The following is a 25,000-nucleotide window of genomic DNA, read 5'->3' as shown; positions in this document are numbered from 1 at the left end:
CCACCTAGTCCCTCCTCTGCTCCGCCCCTCACCCCCTAAGTATATACTATCATGTGTTTTAACTTAGTAGAAAACTCAGATAACAACACCATATATTACCGTCCGTGTAATAATAATAATGATAAGAACAATAATAATAATAATAATAATAACGATGATGATGACGATGATGATAATTGGTTTATGTGACAAAATGGTGCTTAATGTTGTAAATATGATAGATAAGACGCACCACCCTTTTATGGAAGTCTTAGTGCCCTTCATGTGTACTTGTGGGGTCTGTGTTTTAAGCAGTGGTTGTACTAAGATTCGTAACTCTATTCCAGTGTTTCTAGAGCTTACCTTTGTGTAGCTTATCTTCATGTAAAGTATTATATAGACACATATGTAGATATATATAGATATATATATATATCAGCGCCTTTGTGAGGTGAACAAAACATATATAGTAACATTTCCAGTTTTAAAGATGTTTAAATACTATATATATATATATATATATATATATATATATAAAGTATAATAAAAACACAGTATTATATATATGCAGACACAAAAAACTTTATTTATACTGTAACATAAACTGTGTTCGAGTGTCTAGTATTTTTTCTTCCATTTGTAATGTAACTGTATTTATATTTTATTGGGGGGTTGGTAATATTTACACAGACGAGTTTTAAAACGATGTTTAATGGTCCCAATGTGTATCTGTGAGCCAAAGAGCGTGACACACACCTTACTTTACAGCCTTCGATAAAAGAATCAATACATAGAGTATAGTGACTGATCACACATACGAATACACACACACACACACACACACACACACATTTATACATATATATAATTATAACTATTTGCATAAGACATTTACAGTGTGTTTTTTTAGGCCCTTTAATCTCAGTGCAATCAATATGTGTCGTGTATCTGTGACAATGTTGTCTTGAGTATCTAACTGAATGTCCTTAAAGCAATCACATCAATCTATTTTAGACTTGTTAGATATTATCAGCTACTCGATTATTTGGTAGGGGTTTTTTTTGGCAGGGACAGGGGCAGCAGGTCTCTGCTGTTTTAACAATGTTACAAAAAAAAGAAAGAAAAGAAAAGAAAAGAAGAGAAAAGAGAAAAAGCACAAAAAAGCAGGAGGAGAAGATAGGTCTGCACTACTCAGGAGGTCGACAGATTGTGTTTAAAAAAAACGACAACTATTCTAGATGTTTTATTGGTTATTTATATATTTAAAAAAAAAAGAAAAAAAATACGTCAGGTAAGGGAGACTGTAATGTACGACCTGAACCTTAAAACCAAGGTCAGTTTTTTTGTCTTCTTCATTTGGTTTTGCACAGCGTCTTTCTTGTGTGTTGTCCCGCCCGTTTAAAACAAACGTACGTCGTGAGTTGATACTTTACGGACCTGAGCAATTAACCACAGAACAAAGCGAAGAAAAAAATATATAAATATATATATATATATATATACTCTGTGTTGTTGATCAGATAAGTGTGGAATGTGAGGTTCGGGGGACGTTTCTCTCTCTGGGAGGGGCAAGCACTTTAATATGAAACTAATGCCATGTGAAACTGTTACTGTCATATGTAGAGCTCAAAATAAAAACCTCTATTAAACTATTAAAGAATTTGGTTTTGTAGGCCTATGGTTTTTGCTTGTTTGTTTGTTTGTCTGTTTGTCTGTTTGTTTGTTTGTTTGTTTTACAGAGCTGGTTTATCTCATGCAGACACACCATTTGGGACATTTTGGTATTCTAGAGACATTCTAGATACATTCTAGAAAAATGAGAAACCAAACACAAAAACTCCATTACTTTACATTTCGATTCATTTTGCTCAATTTGGAATTAGACAAAGACCATTTTAATCAGGTCACTGTGAAAATGATCAATATATAGATGGAGAATTGGGTAGTATATGGAAGACAAATCCATTTTCTGCTGCCTGTACACGACCAAGAATAAATTTGAACAGTTCGGTTTGAATTGCTTGCGATTTAACATGCAGCTCTTCATTTCTAGATTCTAGTTTCTCTGCCACTTCCCCCACAAGTGTACTCAAAAGTGCACCATTGAAATACACTCTTTACGGCACTATTGAGTCTGGACCGAATACAAATCAAAGGTATTCATAAAGAAGGGAGTGAAATTCTCCTGAGCCCTGACTGACTGATTCTCAATGTTCCCAAATCTCGCTGGTCATTAACCCCCCATTCAGCAGACTAATCATGCAGCAAAATGTCCTGGGCTCCGCACAGCTGAGAGAATCTCATGCTATTGTGCTTACCAGCATGTGTGTAAGTGTGTGTGTGTGTGTGTGTGAGTGTGTGTGTGTGTGTGTGTGTGTGTACGTGTGTGAGTGTGTGAGAGAGTCTGCTGAAGGATGGAGGGGTGGTGAAGGGAAGAGGTGGATGAAGAAGAGAGAGAGACAGAAAAAGAGAGAGAGAGAGAGCTGGAAGTATACGTTGCATGTTTGAGTAATGCTATGACTCCCTCTGCAGGTGTCCTGTGCTGTGCATATGTGTGTGTGTGTGCGTGTGTGTGTGTGTCTGAGTGTTTGTGTGTGTGAGTGTGTGTGTGTGTCTGTGTGTGTGTGTCTGAGTGTGTGTGTGTGTGAGTGTGAGTGTGTGTGTGTGTGAGTGTGTGTGTCAGAGTGTGTGTGAGTGTGAGTGTGTGTGTGTGCGTGTGCGTGTGAGTGTGTGTGTGAGATTCTGTGTGTGTGTCAGAGCTGAAGGTTAGTGTGATGTCACACTGAAAGAGAAGACAGAACAGACAGAGGAAGACGTTTGACACTCAGAGATGATTGTGCCTGACTCAAGTCATTGTGAAACCTAATTACTGGACTAATTAGGAAGCAGGTGCTCCCAGCCCAGGCTAATAATAGAAGGTTATGAGATTGGAGGAGAAAGAACTTCACATAGACACACACACACACTCATCCCAATACAAGAACAAACACATAGATACAGACACGCACACACACACACACACACACATGCACCCCTACTCAGGGAAGTAAACACACACACAGACACACAATCACATGAACACACAATTATGCATGCACACACACTAATGCACAAAGGCATTTAACACACATGACATGTGTGTAAGATTAGTAATGAAAACACACACATCATTTTATCCCTCTGGCTTTGAAATTACATAACAAGCACTTGTCCACACCATTAGAGTATAAAATTCAACATCTCTAAAACAACAATGACTGTCATCAGCACGCACACACACACACATACATACACACACACACACACATGCACGCGCACACACACACACACACACACACACACACACACACATCATGAGAGTATGTAAATGACTGCCTTGCCCCTATTACCTATGCTGATTACAGCACTCACATTCCTCTTTCTGAACACTAAATTACCACTTCTGTGTTTGTATGAGTGTGTGTGTGTGCGTGTGTACGTGTGTGTGTGTGTGTGTGTGTGTGTGTACGCACACATTCAGTTATACTAATGACAGTCATTGTTATTTTAGAGATGTTGAATTTTAATGGTGTGGACAAGTGCTTGTTATGTATGTGTGTGTGTGTAATTGCTGTGCATGAGTCTGTGTGTGTGTGTGTGTGTGTGTGTGTGTGTTTGCATGCAAGCGTATGTGTGCATGCCTGCCCGTGTGTGCGTGTGTGTTTGTCTGTGTGCCTGTGCGTGTGCATGTTCTGTACCTAGCACAGTTGCATCTGCAGAAGGTCAACCTGGGGGTAAACCATGTCCTAAAACAGATCCATAGTCCTGGAACATGAGGTGATCAATGCTTACATCAATGAAAGCCTTTGGCCTAGTTTGTAAAATAATTATGAAGATAATTACATAATGACATAAGAACAGAGGATATATATACCTCATTAAGTGTGCTCTATTTTCATAACTCTTACTGGCTGTTGTGAGCTTTGGAAGTTCTTGCTTGACATTAAAGGAAAATGAACTTCATTTTTGACATGGTCATTCTGATTCTGGTGTTACCCTTTAGAAAAGCAGGAGAGAGGTTTTCACAGGTACTGCTCTGCGTAATTTTAAAATTCCTTGTGCTTTGTGTAGCATGCTCTCACTCTCTCTCTCTTCCTGTGTGTATGTATATAGGTGTGTATGTGTGTGTGTTCATCCGTAGCGACATTAACTACATTTTCGTCTCTGAATACATCTGTAACACTGTGTGCAGACAGCCTACCACGTGAAACACTCAGTTATCATAAGTTGAACATCCTGTATGAAAACTGTATTCAATATAATATAAATGTGACTTAAATCTCCCTCTCTCTGTCTCTCTCTCCCCCTCCTGGTGGGTGGATGTGTGTGGGTAGAAACAGACAGAAGGCACAGTTGGATCCTACAGTAGGAGAGGGCTGTTTATTCTGAACTAAAGCAGAAGTGCTGTTTGTTAAGTGCAGCAGGTTACCACAGCTGTTTGGAGTTGCAAAAGGGCGATGGAACTGCCTTGAGGTGGTTTTCTCCAATAGAATGTCTATTTTTTTGGCCCATTTTTACCCTCCCACCCCCTCCTCCTTGTATATGTCCCACACACCAGTACAAAAACATTTGTCCAATCAGACGATTTTGAGATTAGCAGAAATAAAATGGAGTTAATCAGGTCTAGGCACAGTCAGGTTTTACGAGGCCCTGAATAGATTGCGCCGCGGCGCTGGATACCCCGACTGTGAAATGACTGTTACCTCTAATGGAGCGACCCTAATGGTCATCCACGGATATTAATGTCTCTGTAGGGCACATTTTAAAGGCAACTGCGTTTGGCACACCCACCGTTTAACGTCCGTTCACAAAAAAACAGCCCCACGGCTGTGCGGAGAATGATAGCCAAGCCAACAATCTCTCTCTCTCTCTCTCTCTCTCTCTCTCTCTCTCTCTCTCTCTCTCTCTCTGCAAATGGTTATGTATGTAGTCATTTGCTGATGATGGGACTCTGTCTCCATGACAATAGTGTGCTAGGTTTCTCTAGAATGCAATTTGGAAATGTTAGTCCGTGTAACGGAATTTAGCACACTCTCAATAGGTTTCCACCAAATATGGATGTGTTATTATATCCAGTAGATGTGATTTCGAACGTGATTTAAATGTGATTGAGAACATTCTCAGTGTCGACTGCTATACACTATGAAATTCATGTATGAAGTCTTTTAAGCCGTCTGTGTTCTGACACCCTTGTGATAAATCCAAAGGTAACAAGGACTTGACATGTTTATGAAAATATCTTTTCATGTGCCTCTGACAATATAATATTTTGATTCATTCGTTCTTTTATTTTGACACACTATTCTACCAACTGTATAGCCTACGTTTATTGCACATAGCATTTCTTTCAGACATATAACGTTTCATACCATGTTCACCACCAGAGGAAGCTACTGAATAGAATCTGGCAGTTACTGGCCACTTACTGTGGTTGCAGGAAGGTCTGCTAATGTCTGAGTGAAATGCATTTTGTCATGTATGCCATTGCGATTTCTTTTTGGAAAATAACTGTATTTCTCTTACCACGGCGTATTAATAAACTTTTAAACACCAAATTTCCCGTTATTTGATGACTGTTGTACATTAAACGCGCTGTCATAAAGTAATACGTTGTCCGTTTAGTCTACAAAGTATGTATCAAATATAATTTTCCCTCCTTCCTTCCATTTTCTTAACTCTATGATCTAAATTTATTGTGACAGGTGCCGGGGTGATGTTGCTGGGAGCCCAGTGTACCTGCATGCCACATATGCCTTCCCACAAGTCTCTCTTCCTGGATTGCCACGTAACAAGCACAAGTGTTCGCGTCCCACGAAAAAGAGCTTGGCCGACGTGTCGTAGCGGAACCTGCCCTCCGTAGTTGGGGGAAAAAACCACCTAAAAATCCTCACCGGTTTCACAAACGGGAGCAATGGGGGGATCGCAAAGTGTAGAGATTCCGGGAGGAGGATCGGAGGGTTATCATGTTCTCAGAGTATGTATTTGTATGTCTGTTCATTGATTGTAACCGCCAGTTTGGCTACGCTCGGTGAGCGCACCGAAGCATTTAACGGCGGCTGTGACATCAGTCGAAGCCGCGGATTCAGGCGCGGCCTTGATGTAGAGCTAACATGCTAACGGTGGTGAGAATCAGTGATAGTCGTGGTTGTAGCACGCTAATTATGTAGCCGTGTCAAGTGTTGTGCTCTACAGCCGGGCCGTCTGCACCAGTACAGCTTCTTAGATACGACGCACGCATTAACACTGAATTACTAGCATGCTCTGGTCGGAAGGACGCGAAGCTGGCCGGCTAGCTGACAACAGGGCTGACCGGTCAGTCTGTGTCCAGATCATTAAGAAACATCGGCTTCGGATTATGACTGATGTTCTCAGTTTGATCTGATGCTCTCTGAGCACATCACCAGAATTCCAAATATATGAGCAAGCTAGCTAGCATGTTTAACAAGCTTACATTTGCTATTGATTTAGAGGTGCAAAATTTGAAAAGTACTCCAAACATAAGACAATGTTCTTTAAAGCAGAAGACACTGATCTCTTGCTTTGTCATTAAGTAGTGATCTAGCTAACTAGCTGCCTCTTTCAACTTTTACGGGCACCCGGGGTAAAAGAGAAAAGATTTTGCAAACCGACCAACGTGCATTGACACTGGTAATGCAAACAGCGATGCAATGATTAGCTTATTGCAGGTCATACATCACCGTTCTAAAGATCGTTTGTTTTTACATGACGCAGCGCACGCCCTAAATGAAAGGCAGCACGCTAACGTCTGTAGAATGATCCCTTTCATGTCATCAGACGTTACGTTAAGGTCTCGTTCTTCGATATATTTCTGTGTGAGACGTTGTTCTAGTCTGGTTAAAGGTTTCTCTTTCCCTGCTGTAGGTTCAGGAGAACTCTCCAGGACACAGAGCTGGCTTGGAGCCTTTCTTTGACTTCATCGTGTCCATCAATAACACCAGACTGGTATGTTTGTTTGTTTGTTTGTTTTAATCCAATGCTCTTGCTGCTTCGGTCAGTCATCATGACTACAACACGAAACATAGTGGCTCTCAACTCTCTCCATCTGCAAAGCCATTAGCTGACTCCATCATCTCCTTGAAAGAGAAGAGGCTATGAGGTTAAAGAGAAAAAGGAAGAGAAAGAAAGCGTATTCTGATGTAGAAAGAGACTGAGTTGATGTGACATGGGGCAGAGACTGAAGGATTGGGGGAAGGTAATTTACAGATGAGAGAGAGAGAGGGAGTGAGACGGAGCGAGAATGCTAATTTGGACAAAAAAAGATGGACAGTATGCAAACAGACAGGTCAGGCAACACTCTAGTAATAGGTGCCCTGTTAGTGCACACACACACACACACACAGTCAACACACGCACTCGCACACACACACACACACACACAGTCAACACACAGAGTGTTTGATTGCACCAGACAGTACTCTGAAGCTGTTAGTTTTGACAGTAGTATGATGCAAGTCAAAGAGAAGATGCAGATAAGTGAACATGAAGATACAACTTCTGGTTCCCCTCACTTTCATTATGAATAACACAACACGTTTTTCATACGATGGGTGTGGTGTCACGACTGTGTAGAACAAGGATAACGACACCCTGAAGGACCTGCTGAAAGCAAACGTGGAGAAGCCTGTCAAGATGCTCGTCTACAGCAGCAAAACGCTGGAACTACGGGAAACCACCGTAACCCCTAGCAACATGTGGGGCGGCCAGGGGCTTCTCGGTGTCAGCATCCGCTTCTGCAGCTTCGAGGGAGCCAATGAAAACGTCTGGCACGTGCTGGTGAGTGACTGGACAGCCAATAGGGAATGGCCTTTATCAGCCCAGGGAAGGGCTAACAGCGAATCACTGTGATTGTTGTTATTGGGTGGGTTGCTGAAGGAAGGAAGGCGTTGGTCACAGATTGAATGAAATGAAAAGAGAGAAAAAAAAAAAACTGAGCAGACCAGTCTGTCAGGGCATTTAAAGTCATTCTGTAGACCAGCCCTGTCTAACAGTCATTCCTCTTCTTCCTCTTCTCTTCTCTTCTCTTCTCTTCTCTTCTCTTCTCTTCTCCTTTCTTCTCCTCTCTTCTCTTCTCTTCTCTTCTCTTCTCTTCTCTTCTCTTCTCTTCTCCTCTCCTCTCCTCTCTTCTCTTCTCTTCTCTTCTCTTCTCCTCTCTTCTCTTCTGTCTGTCCCTCAGGAAGTGGAACCTAATTCTCCGGCAGCACTGGCTGGTTTAAGGCCACACACAGACTACATCATTGGAGCAGACACAGTAATGAATGAGGTATCAATTTGTTCTTCCTCTGCCCCCCCCCCCCCTCTCTCTCTCTCTCTCTCTCTCTCTCCTTCAGTGTCAGTCCTGAGCTATTTCACATTAAAAGAAAAACCAAAACAAAGAGCCCAGAGAAAACCTAGGAATTGAATTCATGGTAAACAAATGACCCAGTGAATGACAATGTCCTAACCTCTACTGTTTCAATGGTCTTCTCTCCAACTCAGTTTCACCACATATTGGTGCCTGTGTTTATTTTTTTTTTTTCCCCTATTTGTTTGTTTGTTTGATTTTGTTTTGCAGCCTCACTTTAACAGCTGCGTCAGCCAAATACTTTGTGCGCATTTTTAGAAAAGCCAGACCACACTATTGTCAGCACACTAGCATCCTGTCCTGTCTTAGATGTTTTCTCCAGCTCTTAAAAAAAAAAAAAGATTAGGTCTAAACCCTTTGAGTGTGATGTTTACAAATCAACCCACTTTAGCAAGGCATTCTCTGCCGTGTGTGGTCCTTTTTCTGAAAACGGTGTGTGTGTGTGTTTGTCCACAGTCTGAGGACTTGTTTTCGCTGATAGAAACTCACGAAGGGAAAGGGTTGAAGCTCTATGTGTACAACACTGACACAGACAACTGCAGAGAGGTTGTCATCACCCCCAACAGCGCCTGGGGAGGCGAGGGCAGGTGTGTGTGTGTGTGTGTGTGTAACATTGTAACATTATCTGTGTCTGTGCTCTGTTGTTGGCGGATATATATGCAGGACTGTTGAAAGCTGTTTATTTGCTTTTAAATCTGTTGTGTGTGTGTGTGTGTGTGTGTGTGTGTGAGTGAGTGAGAGAGAACCTTTCTCCAGGCTATGTGTGTGCGTGTCTCTCTGTGTTATTTCACCTGGCTGTTTGTGTGTAACGCGCCCTTGGCGCTCTCTCTCTCTCTTCCTCTGCGTGTGTGTGTGCGTGTTTGTGTGTGTGTGTGTCTAACGCTGTTCTCTCCTCTCCTGTGGTGCAGTCTTGGTTGTGGCATTGGTTATGGTTACCTGCACAGAATCCCCACACGACCTTTCGAAGAGGGAAAGAAGATAAGTTTCCCTGGACATCCTCCAAGCGAACCAGTCAGCCCACTGAAGGATGGCTTCACTGAGGTGTGTGTGTGTGTTTGTTTCCTGGTGGTCTGGATTGCTCACAGATATGCGAATGTAAAGGAATCTTTGCTTTCCTGGAAGGGCCTAACTTACTGTGTGTGTGTGTGTGTGTGTGTGTGTGTGTGTGTGTGTGTGTGTGTGTGTGTGTGTGTGTGTGTGTTTGGGAGCCAGCGCAGGCATGTGTGACAGTATGGGAGGGTTTTAATTAGTATTATTAATGACGTCCATAGTGTTCTTTAGACCCTTTCATCTTTGACATTAATCTCCTCTATCTCTGTTTTTTCTCTTTCTCTCTCTCTCTTCTCTTTCCCTCTCTCTCTCTTCTCTCTTTTTCTCTCTTGCATTCTCCAGGTTCAGCTCTCAGCTGTTACCCCACCCCCTGTTACACCCCCTGCTCCTACGGGGCTTGAGGAAGGGCTGACAAGCCTGTCACTCACCTCAGCCCCGCCCACCATTCCCAGTGAGCTCAACACAGGTAAGCATCTTTTTGTCTGAAGCCAATACGGATGCATGAAGTCCCTCAGCTACGAGTCCTTACTCGAGATTCGGTAGATGGTGAAGTTTTATTGCACTGTTATTTTTGGAGAGTTTATCTGTTTAATTTTCCTGTTGCATCAGATGTAAACACTTTATGACTGTTTTAACTGTGTGAATCATAGCCTTTTTATGTATTAGCCAATAGCTACAAATTTTGATGACGTTTTATTCTTAAGACTATGTCTCTGGCACCTTGGAAATGTTCAAGGTGAGAATAATTCCTGTCCAAACACAACTTACTGTTGAGTGTCAGATACTGTAACTGCAGACGTGTCTCAGGCCTGTTACTGCATTAGTGTAACGTGTGTGTGTGTGTGTGTGTGTGTGTGTGTGTGTACCAGGTATGCCCACAGTCCCACTGTTGCCTACTCAGGTGACGCCATCTCTGAGTTCATTACCCGCTGTCAATCCCGCCACCACGCTACCGGGTTAGTCACAACACACATCAGCACTTACAGACATCATACACACACACACACACAGAGACACACACACACACAGACACACACACACACACACACACACACACACACACAGACATCTCACGCACACACACGCACACACACACACACACACAGACATCTCACACACACACAGAGACACACACACACAGACACACACACACACACACAGACATCTCACACACACACAGACACGTAGAGACACACACACACAGACATCTCACGCACACACACACAGACATCTCACGCACACACACGCACACACACACAGACATCTCACGCACACACACACACACAGACATCTCACACACAGAGACACACACACACACAGAGACACACACACACACACAGACACACACACACACACAGACACACACACACACACAGACACACACACACACACAGACACACACACACACACAGACACACACACACACAGACACACACACACACACAGACATCTCACACACACTCACACACACACAGACATCTCACACACAGAGACACACACACACACAGACACCCACACACAGACATCTCACACACACACACACACACAGACATCTCACACTCACACAGACACACACAGACATCTCACACACAGAGACACACACACACACACACACACAGACATCTCACACTCACACACACACACACACACACACACACACACATGCACACACACACAGACACACGCACACTGACACACACCCACACATACACACACACACACACGCACAGACACGCACACACACACACGCACAGACACGCACACACACACACACAGACACCCACACGCACAGAGACACACACACCCGCACACACACAGACACACGCACGCACACACACACAGACACATTAGAGAAACAACACAGGCCAGACTCCTGTCACTCAGTTCTGAAGAGTTTTGATTTGTGCAGAGATATATGATTTCTTGGGTCGATCAGCTTGATTAACAGAAATATTCTAGTTTTAAAAAATCTAATGCACGTAAACAAAGAAAGAGGCATGCTCACAGTGTAGATGCATGAGGAAAAGCTTTAGCAGAGGCAGTTGTAACCATGTCCAGTCGTTGTTGGAATACAGTTAATAAAAGTAGCTAGAGGTGCCACACGAAGAACCTAGAGCATACACTGAACTTGACACTCAGGAGTTTGCTCCAAATATTTACACACACACCCACACCCATGTTACTGTGCATGCTGGGTAATGGCCCAGGTGTGTGCTGCAGGAGCGATAGAATAAAAAAAAGGGACCAGGAAATGAAGAAAACTCAAGTTGAACAGTTTTGGGTGCACTTGGTTTAGTGGATTGTTTGTGCCCATCCACAGTGGGTTTTTGGCCCTGTCCGTTTCTTGTTAGTGTGTAATGTGTTATGTTTTCGGTTTTGTTCTGTTTGTAGGTTTGATGCCGTTACCGGCAGGTCTTCCACCGCTCCCCAACCTGCCAAACCTCCCCAACCTTAACATTCCCTTACCGGACCTGAGCGCAGTGTCGCTACCCGGGATCAGTGGGCTACCCCCCTCGACCACAGGTACACACACACACACACACACACACACTCACACTCACTCTCTCTCTCTCTCTCTCTCTCTCTCTCTCTCTCTCTCACACACACACACTCTCTCTCACACTCACACACACGCACTCACTCTCTCTCTCTCTCTCTCTCTCTCTCACACACGCACACACACACACACACACACACACACTCTCTCTCTCTCTCACACACACATGTACACATACACATACACACACTCTCTCTCACACTCACACACTCACTCTCTCTCTCTCTCACACATGCACACAAACATGTACACATGCACACACACACTCTCTCTCTCTCTCACTTACACTCTCTCTCACTCACTCACACCCACATGCACTCTCACTTTCTCTGTCACATTCACACACACACTCTCTCTCTCTCTCTCCCTTTCTCACAAATTCACACTCACACACATGTACACACACACACTCGCTCTCTCTCTCTCACACACACACACACACACACTCGCTCTCTCTCTCTCTCACACACACACACTCGCTCTCTCTCTCTCACACACAGACACACACTCTTTCCCTTTCTCTCTCACTTACACTCTTTCCCACACACACACACACACACACACATACACACACTCTCACACTCTTTCTCACATTCCCATTCAGACACACACACACACACACAGATTTCATATGCACATACACGGTAGTACAGAATCTGGGCTTTCAGTCTGGGAGTTTCCCTCAACCCAGTGCTTCACAGGGTATGTTACATTTTTAGAGGGGGTAACAGTAGGCACTTTTCATTGGGAATTGACCAATCAGCAATCTCAGGGCCTTTGCCTTTGCCTGGAGTCTTGAGTCCCCTTCTTACTACAAAAAACAAACAAACAAACAAACACTGTCCATCACATTTTCAAAAATGCCAACTACCCTACGTAAAAAAAAAAGTCATTTCGTAGGAACTGAGAATTCACCATCTAGTTCCGCGAGGCTCAACTTTAAAAGTATTTTAGTATATTCTCCTATTTAATGAAGTTACTTTAATGAAGTCATTTTTTTTTTTTCATGTCTTTATCTCTCGTTTTAGGTATGCCCACCCTGGCACCTCTGGGCACCCTCCCTCCTCTAAACCTCCCAGGCATGGCACCCTTATCCATGCCAACCGTACTCCCCACCATGCCAGGCGTCTCTCTACCCTCCACCCTGCCCCCCTCGGACCTCATCCCCCCCGTCTCCACGGCAACGGACCTCACCCCAGCCCTCATCCTGGACGCCACTCCTGCCGCTGCTGACAAAGACACGCCCACGGGAGCACCCGTTGCCACAGAGACGGTCTCCCAGGAAACGCCGGAAGCCGAAAAACCAGCCCCCGAGTCTTCGTAACCAGGAGGCGTTTATGAGGGGGGGGGGGGGAGCGTTTTTTCTCTCTCTCCCTTTTTTTTTTTTTTTTTTTTTGAAGGCAAACGGGCTGGCACTCTCTCTCTTTGTCTCTCTCTCGCTCTCTCTCTCTCTCTCTCTCTCTCCCCCTCCCTCCCTCCCTCTCGCTCTCTCTCCCCCTCCCTCCCTCCCTCCCTCCCTCTCGCTCTATAACCACGTACCGTTACGTGTCTCTCTCTCTCTCCCTTTCTCACTCATGTATTTATTCAGTCTGAAAGGATCACACCCCCAGGGCTGTGAAGAGTCAGCCCAGGTCTGAGAACAGGGAGCGAAACAGAAAGACTGACGGACGGACAGACGAACGAACCAACGGGTGGATGGATGGATGGATGGATGGATGGATGGAGGGATGGACGGTCCGTTAAAGTGAAGAAAGAGATACAAAAGCTCAGAGGAATGTTCTAGCAGCCGGCTCGGCCCTGCGCTCTTACAGCACTGCCTTCCTTTTCTACAACACCTGTGCTTCTCTCTCTCTCTCTCTCTCTTTCTCCTTCCCTCTCCCTCTGCTAAATCAACCTATGATAATTCAATCAATTGTTAATTTTTGTTCCATGTTAATGGTCATTCTGAGTTGTGATTGTACCCTGTACTTTGATTATGTTTTTTTTTTCTTTTTCTTGTTCTTTCTTCCCTTTTTTGTTTGTTTGTTTTTTGTTTTGTTTTTTTTTTTGCATTTTTGCACCACATTTTTATTGATTTGAATCGTTTCGTTAGATTATTTCCCATTTTTTCCAGTGTCGCTCTATTTCTATGCACAGTCGCTCTGGGCTCCATGTGAGCGGGTGCCTCTCCTCGCGCCCCGGGTCTGGAGGTAGAAAATGAAACACGCGCTGTATGGTAGTAGGACAGTGAAGCGGGCAAAAACAAAAGACAACAAAACAAAACAAAACAAAACAACAAAAAAAAGCAGAGTGCAGAGATTGTTGCACGCGCCCGGGTGTACAGAATACTCCTGTTCATACACACGCGAGCAATAAACTACTTGGAATTTTACACTACCACTGTCTTTCTTACCTTATTTTACATTCTGCAACTCATACAATTGTATTTGGCAGTTTTTTAAAAAAAGCTACGCGTAGGCCTATTGTAAGGCAGATGTGTTTTTTTTTTTGGCGGGGGGAGGGGTCGATGAAAGTTTGCAGCTAAGGGTTTCTTATCACGCCCTCGATGTCAAATACGTGTTTATCACCGTTTAAAGAATAGCGATGTAATACGTTTTGGCATTTTTATTCATTTTGAACGAGAGTAGGCCAGCGCGTGGCTGTAACGACCTGACTGCACAGCAGAAGCCTCAGAAGTTGTGGCGTCCGCGGTGTTAAGGTTCGCTGACCACTTGGCATTCTGTGAAGGTGTGTGTGTGTGAGTGAGAGAGAGAGGCTGGAGGATTTGGTCGATAGGTGTTAAGTGATACTCATTCAAGTCATTACGCCGAAAGAAAAAATTCGGCCAGACGACGGGAACATGTCCGACCAGCCTCCGCTCTCGACTGATCTTTAAGTTGCAACAAAATCGTCAAATGCAAAAGCTTAGTTACTCACCGGTGTGAAACCTCATATACTAAATGGATAAACTGAAGATGAGCCGTGAGGACACCTGGAGGCGATCATCCGATCAGGATTTAGTGTCGTCGCCGTCGAGGCGCACAGGTAAGTACAGAGTGCAAAGACAAAGAAATATGTTTAGCCCCTTGAAAGTGTATTTTCTTTTGAAATAATGTGGCCAGATTCGAATTTCATTTTTTTCCAGATAGGTTATAACATGCTGAACAGAGCGCCTTCTCTCACGTTACCAAATCTAGGATGATGGTTCTAGAAAAGTTTGGTGGTTTGAACATATCTTTGGAAATCTAGCCAGATGTGAGAATCCGTTTCACAAATTGGCCAAAGCAAGTGAACCAAAATATAACTTAATATTTCTCGCTGGTTACTTTACTCAATCGGATTTCTCTGTCGATTTCGTGCGACAAGTAGGCCTCAGTGAAGCTCCAATCCAATATTAATTTTGTTAATGTTAATTTTGTCCAATCTAAATGGGGTATAAACCAGGCAGTTTTGCAAAAGATGGCTGACTTCAGTCGGGGATAATAATGCGATGGCATTTACGAACCCAGCAATGAACCAATTACACAGTTAGATGAACTGTAACAGTTTTAAAACTGATTAACCTGCACTGACTTGATACGATATCACAATACCTCGTTACTCTGCATCTCTGGAAAGCTATCTTTTGTTCTTTGTCTCGGATGTTGGTCTACAAGCAGGTAGTTTGGCAGAAGATAGAGAAATCGCGTCAAAAGCTGTTCATTTCGTTCTGGATGGTGCGCGTAAAGGAACAGTTCACCTGTGCTCGAGCATAGCGGAATTGCTCCGCGAAAACCAACGGTAAGTTTCGTTGTCGCATCAAAAGAAAAAAACAACAGAAATTCTCGCGACACAGAATTGAACAGTTTATGTATTATGTGTCTTGAGAACATCTGGGACACTCACCAAAGTAATATTAAGCTCGAAGCCCCCCCTCCAATGCCCTGAGAAACATTGTCCCACACCCTCCAACATTTAACGAACACTGTCAACCATTTACTCAACATTAGGATAGCTGCCTTTGTCCCCTTGTTTTGACATATTTTTGCTTCTAGGAATTTAAATGTAGTCACGTTTATGTCTGCTCCCCTACATCTCTCAAAGACGTAATCGTGTTTTTTTTTCTCCCACGTTTCCCTATGTGATTCTCAGGTTACGCAGGACAGTCGAAATGCAGAGGGTGTTGATTGCGGAGATGGGGGGTCCTGTTCTGCAGGATCCTGATTGCTCATTAAAAGTGAATGGCAATAACTCTCAAGACTGTTCAAGCTTACTGGTTCCCACTGTCTCTCCTTTATCATGTGGAGTGAGTGTATTCAATATAATACTTAAGGCGATGTGTGTGTGTGTGTGTGTGTGTGTGTGCGCGCCCGTGTTTGTGTTCACTGAACATTTTGTCGATCTCGTTTTTAGAACGTCAGTGTCTCCCCGTCGTCCTGCTCTGGTCAGAGTAGTTGCCGGAACAATCCGTCGTACAGAGCATCACCATCCTCTCTCCCCCGACGGGTTCCCCCTCCCAGTAGCGCTTTTGTGAACCAAAGGAGACTGGTAGGTTCTGATCTCAAGAGAAATGGTTCATTCTCACACTCTACAGCACACAAACCAGGAGAATGTTTTCTGCAAACCTACTGCATTTCCTCAGGTTCAGTTGCTGAATGTTTTGTGTCCTCCCAATAGTATAATGCCCACTGCGGTGTGTGGCTTGCGTGAACCGGCCGAGTACCTCTATAAATTTGATATTTAAATGACTCTAGTTCTACACCCCTCTCCGGTTAATTTAGTGATGTCATAATTGAGTCATTGAACAGTAAAATTAGTGATTTTAGTTCAGGAAAAAAGCCAAATGCGTAGAAATGGCAGGGGAGGGGTCAAGGCAACTTTGTTTCCATTATTAAATGGAAGAGGATAAACATGTCATTTCATATTTCCCCCAGAAGAGGGCGCCACTAGAGAATGTTAAATTCCAGTTCTGACTGTGCTGTCCTCGGTGAATTATGATTTGCATTCTCAGAGTTCTCTTACCTGCCACAACTCACTGCTGATCTCTCAAATATTTCAGCAAAGACATTTCACACCCTCTCCACCAAGTCTCATACTAAATCTTTCTCTCTCTCTCTCTCACGCACATGCCATTAGTAAAGGCATTAATAAAGGACTCAGTAAATAACCTGGCCCCTTGACCACACAAACACGAGTCATGTGTTTTAAATAAACACACGCACACAAACTTCATACTTTAACGTGATATATTTCACATTTTTGTCTCATTTTTATCATTTTTTTTTTTGCGGAGAAAGAAAAGCAAACACAGCCGTCCTTGAATGCGTTAGTTAAATGCAAATGAGCGCAGGATGGGTTTTGATTCGTTCCTTCTGTGAGATGCTGTCGGCTCAAGTGGTTAATTTGCGATATCTGAATGAAGATATTGATTAATCACAAATGACGGGGGGGGGGGGGGGGGGGGGGGGGCTGACGCTCTCGCTCGTCCCACGTGCAGCTGTCGAGACAATCTGCTCCAGACGACGACTGCGTAATGGGGGCGGAGCCCACGCCGGAATCCAGCCAGTCGGAGCTTAGCGTCACATCAGGTGACGGGAAACACCTCAGAGGACACCTGCGACGGACCCGAAAAAACCACCTCAGCGTGAAGGCACTGGTGCACCAGGAACCCGAGACTGGAACTGGTAAACCAGTTTGAGCTCTAACGGTGCACCTCCACACAGAACAGAGACTGCATCCTTTTGATTGACAGCCTGATCCAAACCCACCTGTCCATAACATCTTAAGACATTGCCATGAACTGTGATATTATTCTATGTAGTGACCTGTCCATAACACCTTAAGATATTACCATGAACTGTGATATTATTCTATGTACTGACCTGTCCATAACATTTTAAGACATTACCATGGACTGTGATATTATTCTATGTAGTGATCTGTCCATAACATCTTAAGACATTACCATGGACTGTGATGATATTCTCGGAGTGACTGTGATGTCTGACATGGTCACAGATCTTTTCTAAACAGAGTGACAAAGCACTCCTCAAAACAAAGTGAGGGGCCTGCACTTGCAGGAGTTAAAACTGTTCTCAAATTTACAGCAGGGGAAAATAAAAATTAAAAAAAAACGATTTGTATGGGGTATGTGTGAGGTACTTGATCTGTTTTTGGATGTGGGTGAGGTTGAAATGTTTATTTAAGTCACTAATGGAATGTTCCTTAGGAAGGAGGGACAGGAGCTGGTTTTCTCTTAAAGGAGTGTTTTAACTGCTCGGTCAGTAAGGGGGTGGTGGTCTGAAATGTCATTGCGTGACTATAAGGGTTAAGGGGTTTGAACCTGAGAGGAGGCTATCCACATGCCTCTGGGCCCTGCGCTTTAACCCTGAGGTTTCTCGAACATCATGAGACCTTTGACACAAGCAGCAAATTACTGAAAAATCCTCCAGACCAGTGGTTCTCAACCCTGCTCCTGGGGGACCCCTGCTCTGTATATCTTCTATCCATTCTTGCTCGGAACACACCCATTTAGTGTGATTAACACGCTCTTGATTGAATCAGGAGTGCCCAGCCAATCAAAAGTGCCACTGATGAGTTCAGTCAGGTGGGTTGAGCAGGGGCCCCCCCCCCCCAGGAGCGGGATCGAGAACCCCTGTTCTAGACCAGACCGCTGGGTGGTCGAGAAAAGGTTAACAGAGAAAAACGAGATATCTGCGAGTAGACACACGACATGAACAGATTCGGACAGACGTTTATCATTTTCATAATAAAACGGACAAGACGACAAAAAAACAAGTGACGGCAGATGTATTAAAATAGTTTTTTTTTTTTCTTTTTCAAATGTTTATTGACTCTTTTGGCTACATTCCCTACCATTGCAGCAGCATTGAAGACACAGTTCAGCTTATTGAGTTGGAAACAGGCTGAAGGGGGGGGGGGCAGACAGACAGACAGACAGAGAGAGAGAGAGAGAGAGAGCAAGAGCGAGAGAGAGGTATGACGAGAAAAGAGGAAGAAGTGGATGAGAGGGGGGAAAAAAAAAAGCACACAGACCACGTTCTTCTTAAAGGAATCCCGTCTGCAGAAACGCGCTTATCTCTCTCGAGACGTTTGTTCAGGGAAAGCATACGCCTTTGCTCCAGTTTTAAGGGTCAAGTACATTGTTTGTTGCAGGTTGCTAAGCGATGTGACGGGAAGGGGGTGTGGCCAAGTGTATAGTAATTTATCATTATGGGCGGGTTCCGGCCCACCTTCCGTCTCTTCAATTGAAAATGTCACTCACAAATATAGTCGGGAAGTCTGACCCATCCAGCCATACACACACACACAGTCAGACGTGACACGCCACACGCACACCCACACAGTCAGACCTGACATGCCACACACACACATACACACACACACACAGTCACACCTGACACGTTTCTCTCACTCACACACACACTCACACCTGACATGTCTCTCTCACTCACTCACTCACTCACACACACACACACACACACACACACACACACACACACACACTCTGCAGCATGCTCTGATTTTTTCTTTTCTTTTTCTGGCAATTAAAATTCTTTTTTTTGTTGTTTTGTTTTTGTTTTTTGTTTTTTTGGGGTTTTTTTTTACACAAAAACTGTACAATTTGTACCTTAAGAAAAATCACACAGCTGGAGGGGGCACGGGGGGGGGGGGGCAAGCTACCAAACGTCCATCAAAATAAAAGCATCCGAAACATGACTACGCGTTAGATAACTAACTCAAACTGAAGGGCTGATTAGAAGAAAGAAAGAAAGGAGAGGGGGGGGGGCACTAAGTCTGTGTACACCTGATCAACTAATGCTCCACCCTTAGGTGACATACAGTTCATTAGAGTAGACAGGTTTTACTGTAGGGGCTGTTTCCTTGTGTGTGTGACACAACAACTCTACTGGACTGTCCACGTTTGGTTAACACTGTGCTTCCCGCAGTGTGACTGAATACACACACACACACACACACACACACACTTGGGTGAATCCACACACCCACTGTAGGACACAAATGCATTGACTCACTTGCAAACAACACACTCACTCACACACATGTTTATGCTAGCATGTCTCACTGACATGATCTAATCTTCGGACAGACCAGATAACACACATTGGTTTATATGTTAACACATGTTCACGCACACACACACCATGTAGTGGAGTAGCACAGGGTATGATCAGTCAGTATCCCCTCTTTTTGTTAAAGCCATGTCCCCTCTAGCACCTGTAACCTCTGGGGAATTTAAAAAAAAATTCCCCCCACAATTTTTTTTTGTTTCTTTTTACAGTTTTCCAAAAATCACCTCATCACAAAACAAACGTCCATTTTTTTTTTTTAAACATTCCATCACTGACACTCAACTGTCCAATAAGATCAGAGCTCATGCAGGAAGTGACTTCAGCCACCCTCTCAGTCACCATGACGACCAGCTGTGTCAAGAGGGGAGGGGCTGGCATATTCTATCACTTATACACGGCCCCTTCCTCCTTCCCCCTCTACATGAGGAGCGGAGAGGCGAGGGGAATGGCCATTTCAACCGTCAATCGTTCACTCAGCCAATCAGTATGAAATGATGCCAGAAGAGGCGGGACTAGAGGGCATGGCCTGCAGGTTTCCTGACGAATTGGATCGTCTCATATGAGGAAGCAAATAGGAATCACTGCCAAGCTGTTGGACGTCGTAGCGATCTTCCTTCCTGTAGGCAAGACAGCGCCGGATAAATGCCTACAGAGAGAAAAAAACAAACGAGAGAGAAAGGGAATAAGCAAAAAAAACAAAAAGTGTAAAAAAAAAAAAAAAACAGATGAAAATTTTGACCTCTGCCATTCCCCATACATGCTATACCTTCCCTGTCATACACTGATCTGACACATGTAGTCATGAAAATGTCACACATTCACGTGTTTGTTAGAATGGTCTGGCTCTAACCCAGGGCTGGGTCTGGGTCTGGGTCTGGCTCTAACCCAGGGCTGGGTCTGGGTCTGGGTCTGGCTCTAACCCAGGGCTGGGTCTGGGTCTGGCTCTAACCCAGGGCTGGGTCTGGGTCTGGCTCTAACCCAGGTCTGGGTCTGGCTCTAACCCAGGTCTGGGTCTGGCTCTAACCCAGGGCTGGCTCTGGGTCTGGCTCTGGCTCTGGCTCTGGGTCTGCATGACCACAAACAGGGGGGTGACTGGTCTGAATCCCAGGCCAAGGGAAGGGTTGACTGGAGGGCAGCTGGCTCTAAGGCCTCTGTCCTTCCACGGCTGGTGGATGTCGGAGCAAAGCAATAGTCCCCGAGTTGCTGGAGGCTGGAGGGAGATTGAAAAGCGGGGGGGGGGGGGGGGCTGTGCTGTCTCCCTCAATGCCCCCCCCCCCCATCTGCCCCTCCCACCTCCCCTCCCCACCCCACCCCCCAAATGTAACATGGCAAACTAGCTCCAGGGCCCTGACCCGTCCGGATAAATGTTTCAACAATATATTTGGAAGTTGACAAACAAAGGAAATATCAAACAATGGAACCGTGTCATAACCCAGCAGAGGGAATAGAGTCGCCCACTGTCTTCCAAACAGCCACGGTCCTTAATGGAATGCCGTCATACAAGTTCTGAACTCCGTCTAGCGAGATACCGATCCGTTTTTCTGTTGTTTTTTTTTCTTTTCCCGAGAAGAGAGCCTCGAGGTTTTTTCGTTTCTTTTTCTTTTTCTTTTTGAAAGCGAGGACGAGACTGGAAATTTACTCTGTGCGCTCCACCTTCCAAACTCGCTAATCAGTGTTCAAACCGTGATGAATGGAGAGTGTTTGTCCTTTCTTTTCACTCTGTTCACAGAACTAGTGTGGTGTCTGATTAACTCGAGAGTGTGTGTGTGTGTGTGTGTGTGTGTGTATGTACCACAGCGTGCAGCTGATGTCCTAAAACAGTTCTGCATCCTCTGGAACATGATTAAACCATGCAGCCAAACAGCCACTCAACAACTGCCCAGGCCACCAGAAAGAGCTCTTTCATACTGAAGTGCTGATTTTTAAGACGTGCTTGTATTTTAAAATAAAAGTCCCCCCGACCCCCCCACCCTCTGTCAGATGTTTCTGTTATTTTGTCTAGCCCTGTCTTTGCATTAGAAACAGATGTAGGATAACGTCACAGAGATGTTTATTAACATTACAAACGGAGCTACGATTGGAACAGAAGGTTTGTCTTGAGAACTGACCTTGGCTTCATTGCTAGCCACAGGTTTGGCTGGAAACTGGACCTCAGTGGCTTTGAGGATAGTATTCTCCTGAAGGATGTCTTGTTGAGACTGGTTATGGCCAAACGGCTGTAGGGAGGGGAGGGGGGATAAAAAAAAAAAGAAGACGACCACCACGACATTACTGAAACATTGATGTGAAACAACCACAGTTTAAAGAAAGCCACAGTAATATCGACGCTCATGTTAACATGTCACAGGGACTTGAGGTCACATGGAAAACACGCTGGGGGGGGTCACATGTTTGCTGCTTCTACGTTGTGATTTTTAATACCCGAGCACGCAGCGACCTTGAGGTGACCTTGCAAAATCCTTCTTCAGTAAACAGCCCTTCACTGATGTTTGAGTACAAGAAAAGTATAAACAGGTGTGTCTGTGTGTGCGTGTATGTGTGTGTGTGTGTGTGTGTGTGTGGTTACCTTTCGTCCGTATAGACACTGGAAGAAAATAACTCCCACGGACCAGACGTCGACTTTATTTGAAATCTTTGGAGGTTCTTTACCGACGACAAAACACTCTGGAGGTAAATACCTGGCCAAAAAAAAAATTAAAATTTTAAGTAATTAAAATGAATCAAATTAAATTCTCTCTGTTAAAATCTGCATGGAGAACTTGAGGAAAATGAATTGGGTTGAGGGGGTTTGAAGCTGGTTGGGAAAGAGGTTGGGAACCCCTGGTTTGAACTAAAAGGATTAACGAACAGATGACTGACTTCTTCTCCCTCTCTTTCTGTCGTTCTCACACAGACAAATAAAAATCACTAGTTAGATGTTAGATGCTGATCCCACAAGGTTACTGAGTCAGGTATTATAACTCTAACTGTGTATAGACCCCCCCCCGCCAACAGAAACACACACAGACCCCCCACCCCACAGAAACACACACACACACACACACACGTGTTTGTCTCACCAGTAGGTTCCAGCTCCCTGAGAGGTCAGGTCCATACCGTCCACGCCATAGTTGTCATCGTCCATGATTTTGGACAGGCCGAAATCCGTGATCTTAATCTCTCCACACGCCGTGCCGTCCACCAACAGGATGTTACCTGCAGATCGCAGCAGACATGGAGCCAGTGAGCGAGCCAGCACTGGACCATATTCAAATATCATTCAAATACAACTGCACCGTGAGCAAAATTAAAGTAGGAGGATTACGGTCATGTTAAATCAAGACAGAGAGAGAAACAGTAGAGTCCAGTTCCGCTGCCAGTTTAAGCTTTCTCAAGTTTGTCAATGAAATGAGCGACCGTCTGACACATCAAGTAGCTTGTCTTCATGACGCTTGTGCTTGTGTGTGTGTGCACCTGGTTATGCTTTGTGTCTATTTGTGTACCTTGTTTTGTGTTGTTTATGTACCTGTTTCATGTTGTGTGTGAGTATGTGCGAGTTCCTTGTTTCATGTCATTAGTGTGTGTGTGTGTGTGTACCTGGTTTGAGGTCATAGTGGATGATTAGCGGTTGGTCTCGTTGAGGTATCTGAGTGCATTGTTTCATGTCATTAGTGTGTGTGTGTGTGTGTGTGTACCTGGTTTGAGGTCATAGTGGATGATTGGCGGTTTGATCTCGTTGAGGTATCTGAGTGCATTGTTTCATGTCATTAGTGTGTGTGTGTGTGTGTGTGTGTGTGTGTGTGTGTGTACCTGGTTTGAGGTCATAGTGGATGATTGGCGGTTTGATCTCGTTGAGGTATCTGAGTGCATTGACGATCTGCATGACGATGGACCGAGCCTCTTTCTCTGACATCAGCTTGTGCTGCTTCAGGTAAAAATCCAGATCGTTCCCCTCACAGAACTCCAGCACCGTGCAAAACCTTAACAATAATAAAACCCACAAACAACAGAGGATTACCTCTAAATACTCACAGACCTCCAGCACTGTGCAAAACCTTAACAAACACCAAAACTTTACCTCTAAATACTCACAGAGCTATTTAAACTAACAAACTAACTGTTTTATCACAAGAAGCACCAAAAATGTCATTGGACACTTGGATGGAATGAGCCATATGTGGGTGAAGGCTTGTGAAAATGAATATTCAGAACCAGTCGGCGTGTGCTTTCAACACCCGTCCAATCACCAGCTTAGAGACAAACTTGACAATCTCAATCTTTCTGCGGCCCCGCCCGACAGCGACAAAAACGCAGCTCTAACGTGTCCTCGGCGGTTGCCGCAGCAACCTCGACAGAGCCGTCACTCACGTGTCCGTATCCAGGGAGAAGTAGTCATAGAGTTTGACTATTCTGGGATGGTCCAGCTGCTTGTGAATTCTGTATTCTCGACAGGCATGTCTGAAAAACACAGAGTCACTTCCTGATGAGTCATGTGAAAACTGCTGTTTCATTATTATAACTCTGGTAAGATTTTTTTTTTAAGGATGTTGTTCTCAGGCTTGAGAGAGGTTCAGGGAAGATGGGCAGGGTTACAGAGAGAGGGAGTGTGGGGGAGAAAGACCTACTTATGGTAGTTCTCTTTTTTCTCTTCTCTCCAGTTCTTGTTGAGTTGGTGAATCTTAACCGCAGCATAACGTTGTTCCATAAGGTCAAAGGCCTAAATACACACACACACATACACACACACACACACACACGTACACACACATACATACACACACACACAAACGGAGAGAGAGAGAGAGAGAGCGCAAGAGAGAGAGAGAGTGAGAGCAAGAGAGAGAGTGACAGCGAGAGCGAGAGAGCGTGAAAGCGAGCGAGACAGAGAGCGAGCGAGAGAGAGAGAGAGAGAAAGAATGATGGAGAGAAAGTGTGTACGTCACATTAGAAAACGCGTAGTAA

General features: G+C 44.4%; 2 protein-coding genes across 5 annotated transcripts in view; one reads left to right on the top strand and one right to left on the bottom strand.

The window, feature by feature from the left end:
* The first annotated feature begins 5,770 nt into the window (after positions 1–5,770).
* On the top strand, positions 5,771–13,349 carry gorasp2 (golgi reassembly stacking protein 2). Its single transcript, XM_030781884.1, has 10 exons — positions 5,771–5,992; positions 6,901–6,981; positions 7,609–7,812; positions 8,213–8,299; positions 8,837–8,967; positions 9,289–9,421; positions 9,773–9,896; positions 10,300–10,386; positions 11,822–11,953; positions 13,016–13,349. Exons 1-10 carry the CDS (start codon positions 5,930–5,932, stop codon positions 13,309–13,311), a joined length of 1,338 nt encoding a protein of 445 aa, XP_030637744.1. The 5' UTR covers positions 5,771–5,929; the 3' UTR covers positions 13,312–13,349.
* Positions 13,350–19,940: 6,591 nt separating this feature from the next.
* tlk1b (tousled-like kinase 1b) overlaps positions 19,941–25,000 on the bottom strand; it is an 18,607-nt gene continuing 13,547 nt past the window's right edge. For all 4 annotated transcript variants that reach the window (XM_030781203.1, XM_030781206.1, XM_030781202.1 and 1 more), the window contains 7 exons: positions 24,664–24,755; positions 24,407–24,496; positions 23,849–24,018; positions 23,119–23,254; positions 22,626–22,737; positions 22,168–22,275; positions 19,941–20,705 (listed from right to left, as the gene is read on the bottom strand). In XM_030781203.1, the coding sequence (XP_030637063.1) occupies positions 20,541–20,705; positions 22,168–22,275; positions 22,626–22,737; positions 23,119–23,254; positions 23,849–24,018; positions 24,407–24,496; positions 24,664–24,755 (873 nt within the window). In that variant the 3' untranslated portion in view covers positions 19,941–20,540. The remainder of the gene's footprint in view (positions 20,706–22,167; positions 22,276–22,625; positions 22,738–23,118; positions 23,255–23,848; positions 24,019–24,406; positions 24,497–24,663; positions 24,756–25,000) is intronic.

The sequence above is a fragment of the Chanos chanos genome, chromosome 8 (genome assembly GCF_902362185.1).
Source record: "Chanos chanos chromosome 8, fChaCha1.1, whole genome shotgun sequence".
Classification (NCBI taxonomy): Eukaryota; Metazoa; Chordata; class Actinopteri; order Gonorynchiformes; family Chanidae; genus Chanos; species Chanos chanos.
This window is presented reverse-complemented; position numbering and strand designations above follow the sequence as displayed.

Coding starts and splice junctions, on each gene's coding strand:
- gorasp2 (XM_030781884.1), top strand. CDS start 5,930: ATGGGGGGATCGCAAAGTGTAGAGATTCCGGGAGGAGGATCGGAGGGT. Junction 6,982..7,608: donor CCATCAATAACACCAGACTG/GTATGTTTGTTT, acceptor ACGACTGTGTAG/AACAAGGATAACGACACCCT. Junction 11,954..13,015: donor GCTACCCCCCTCGACCACAG/GTACACACACAC, acceptor CTCTCGTTTTAG/GTATGCCCACCCTGGCACCT.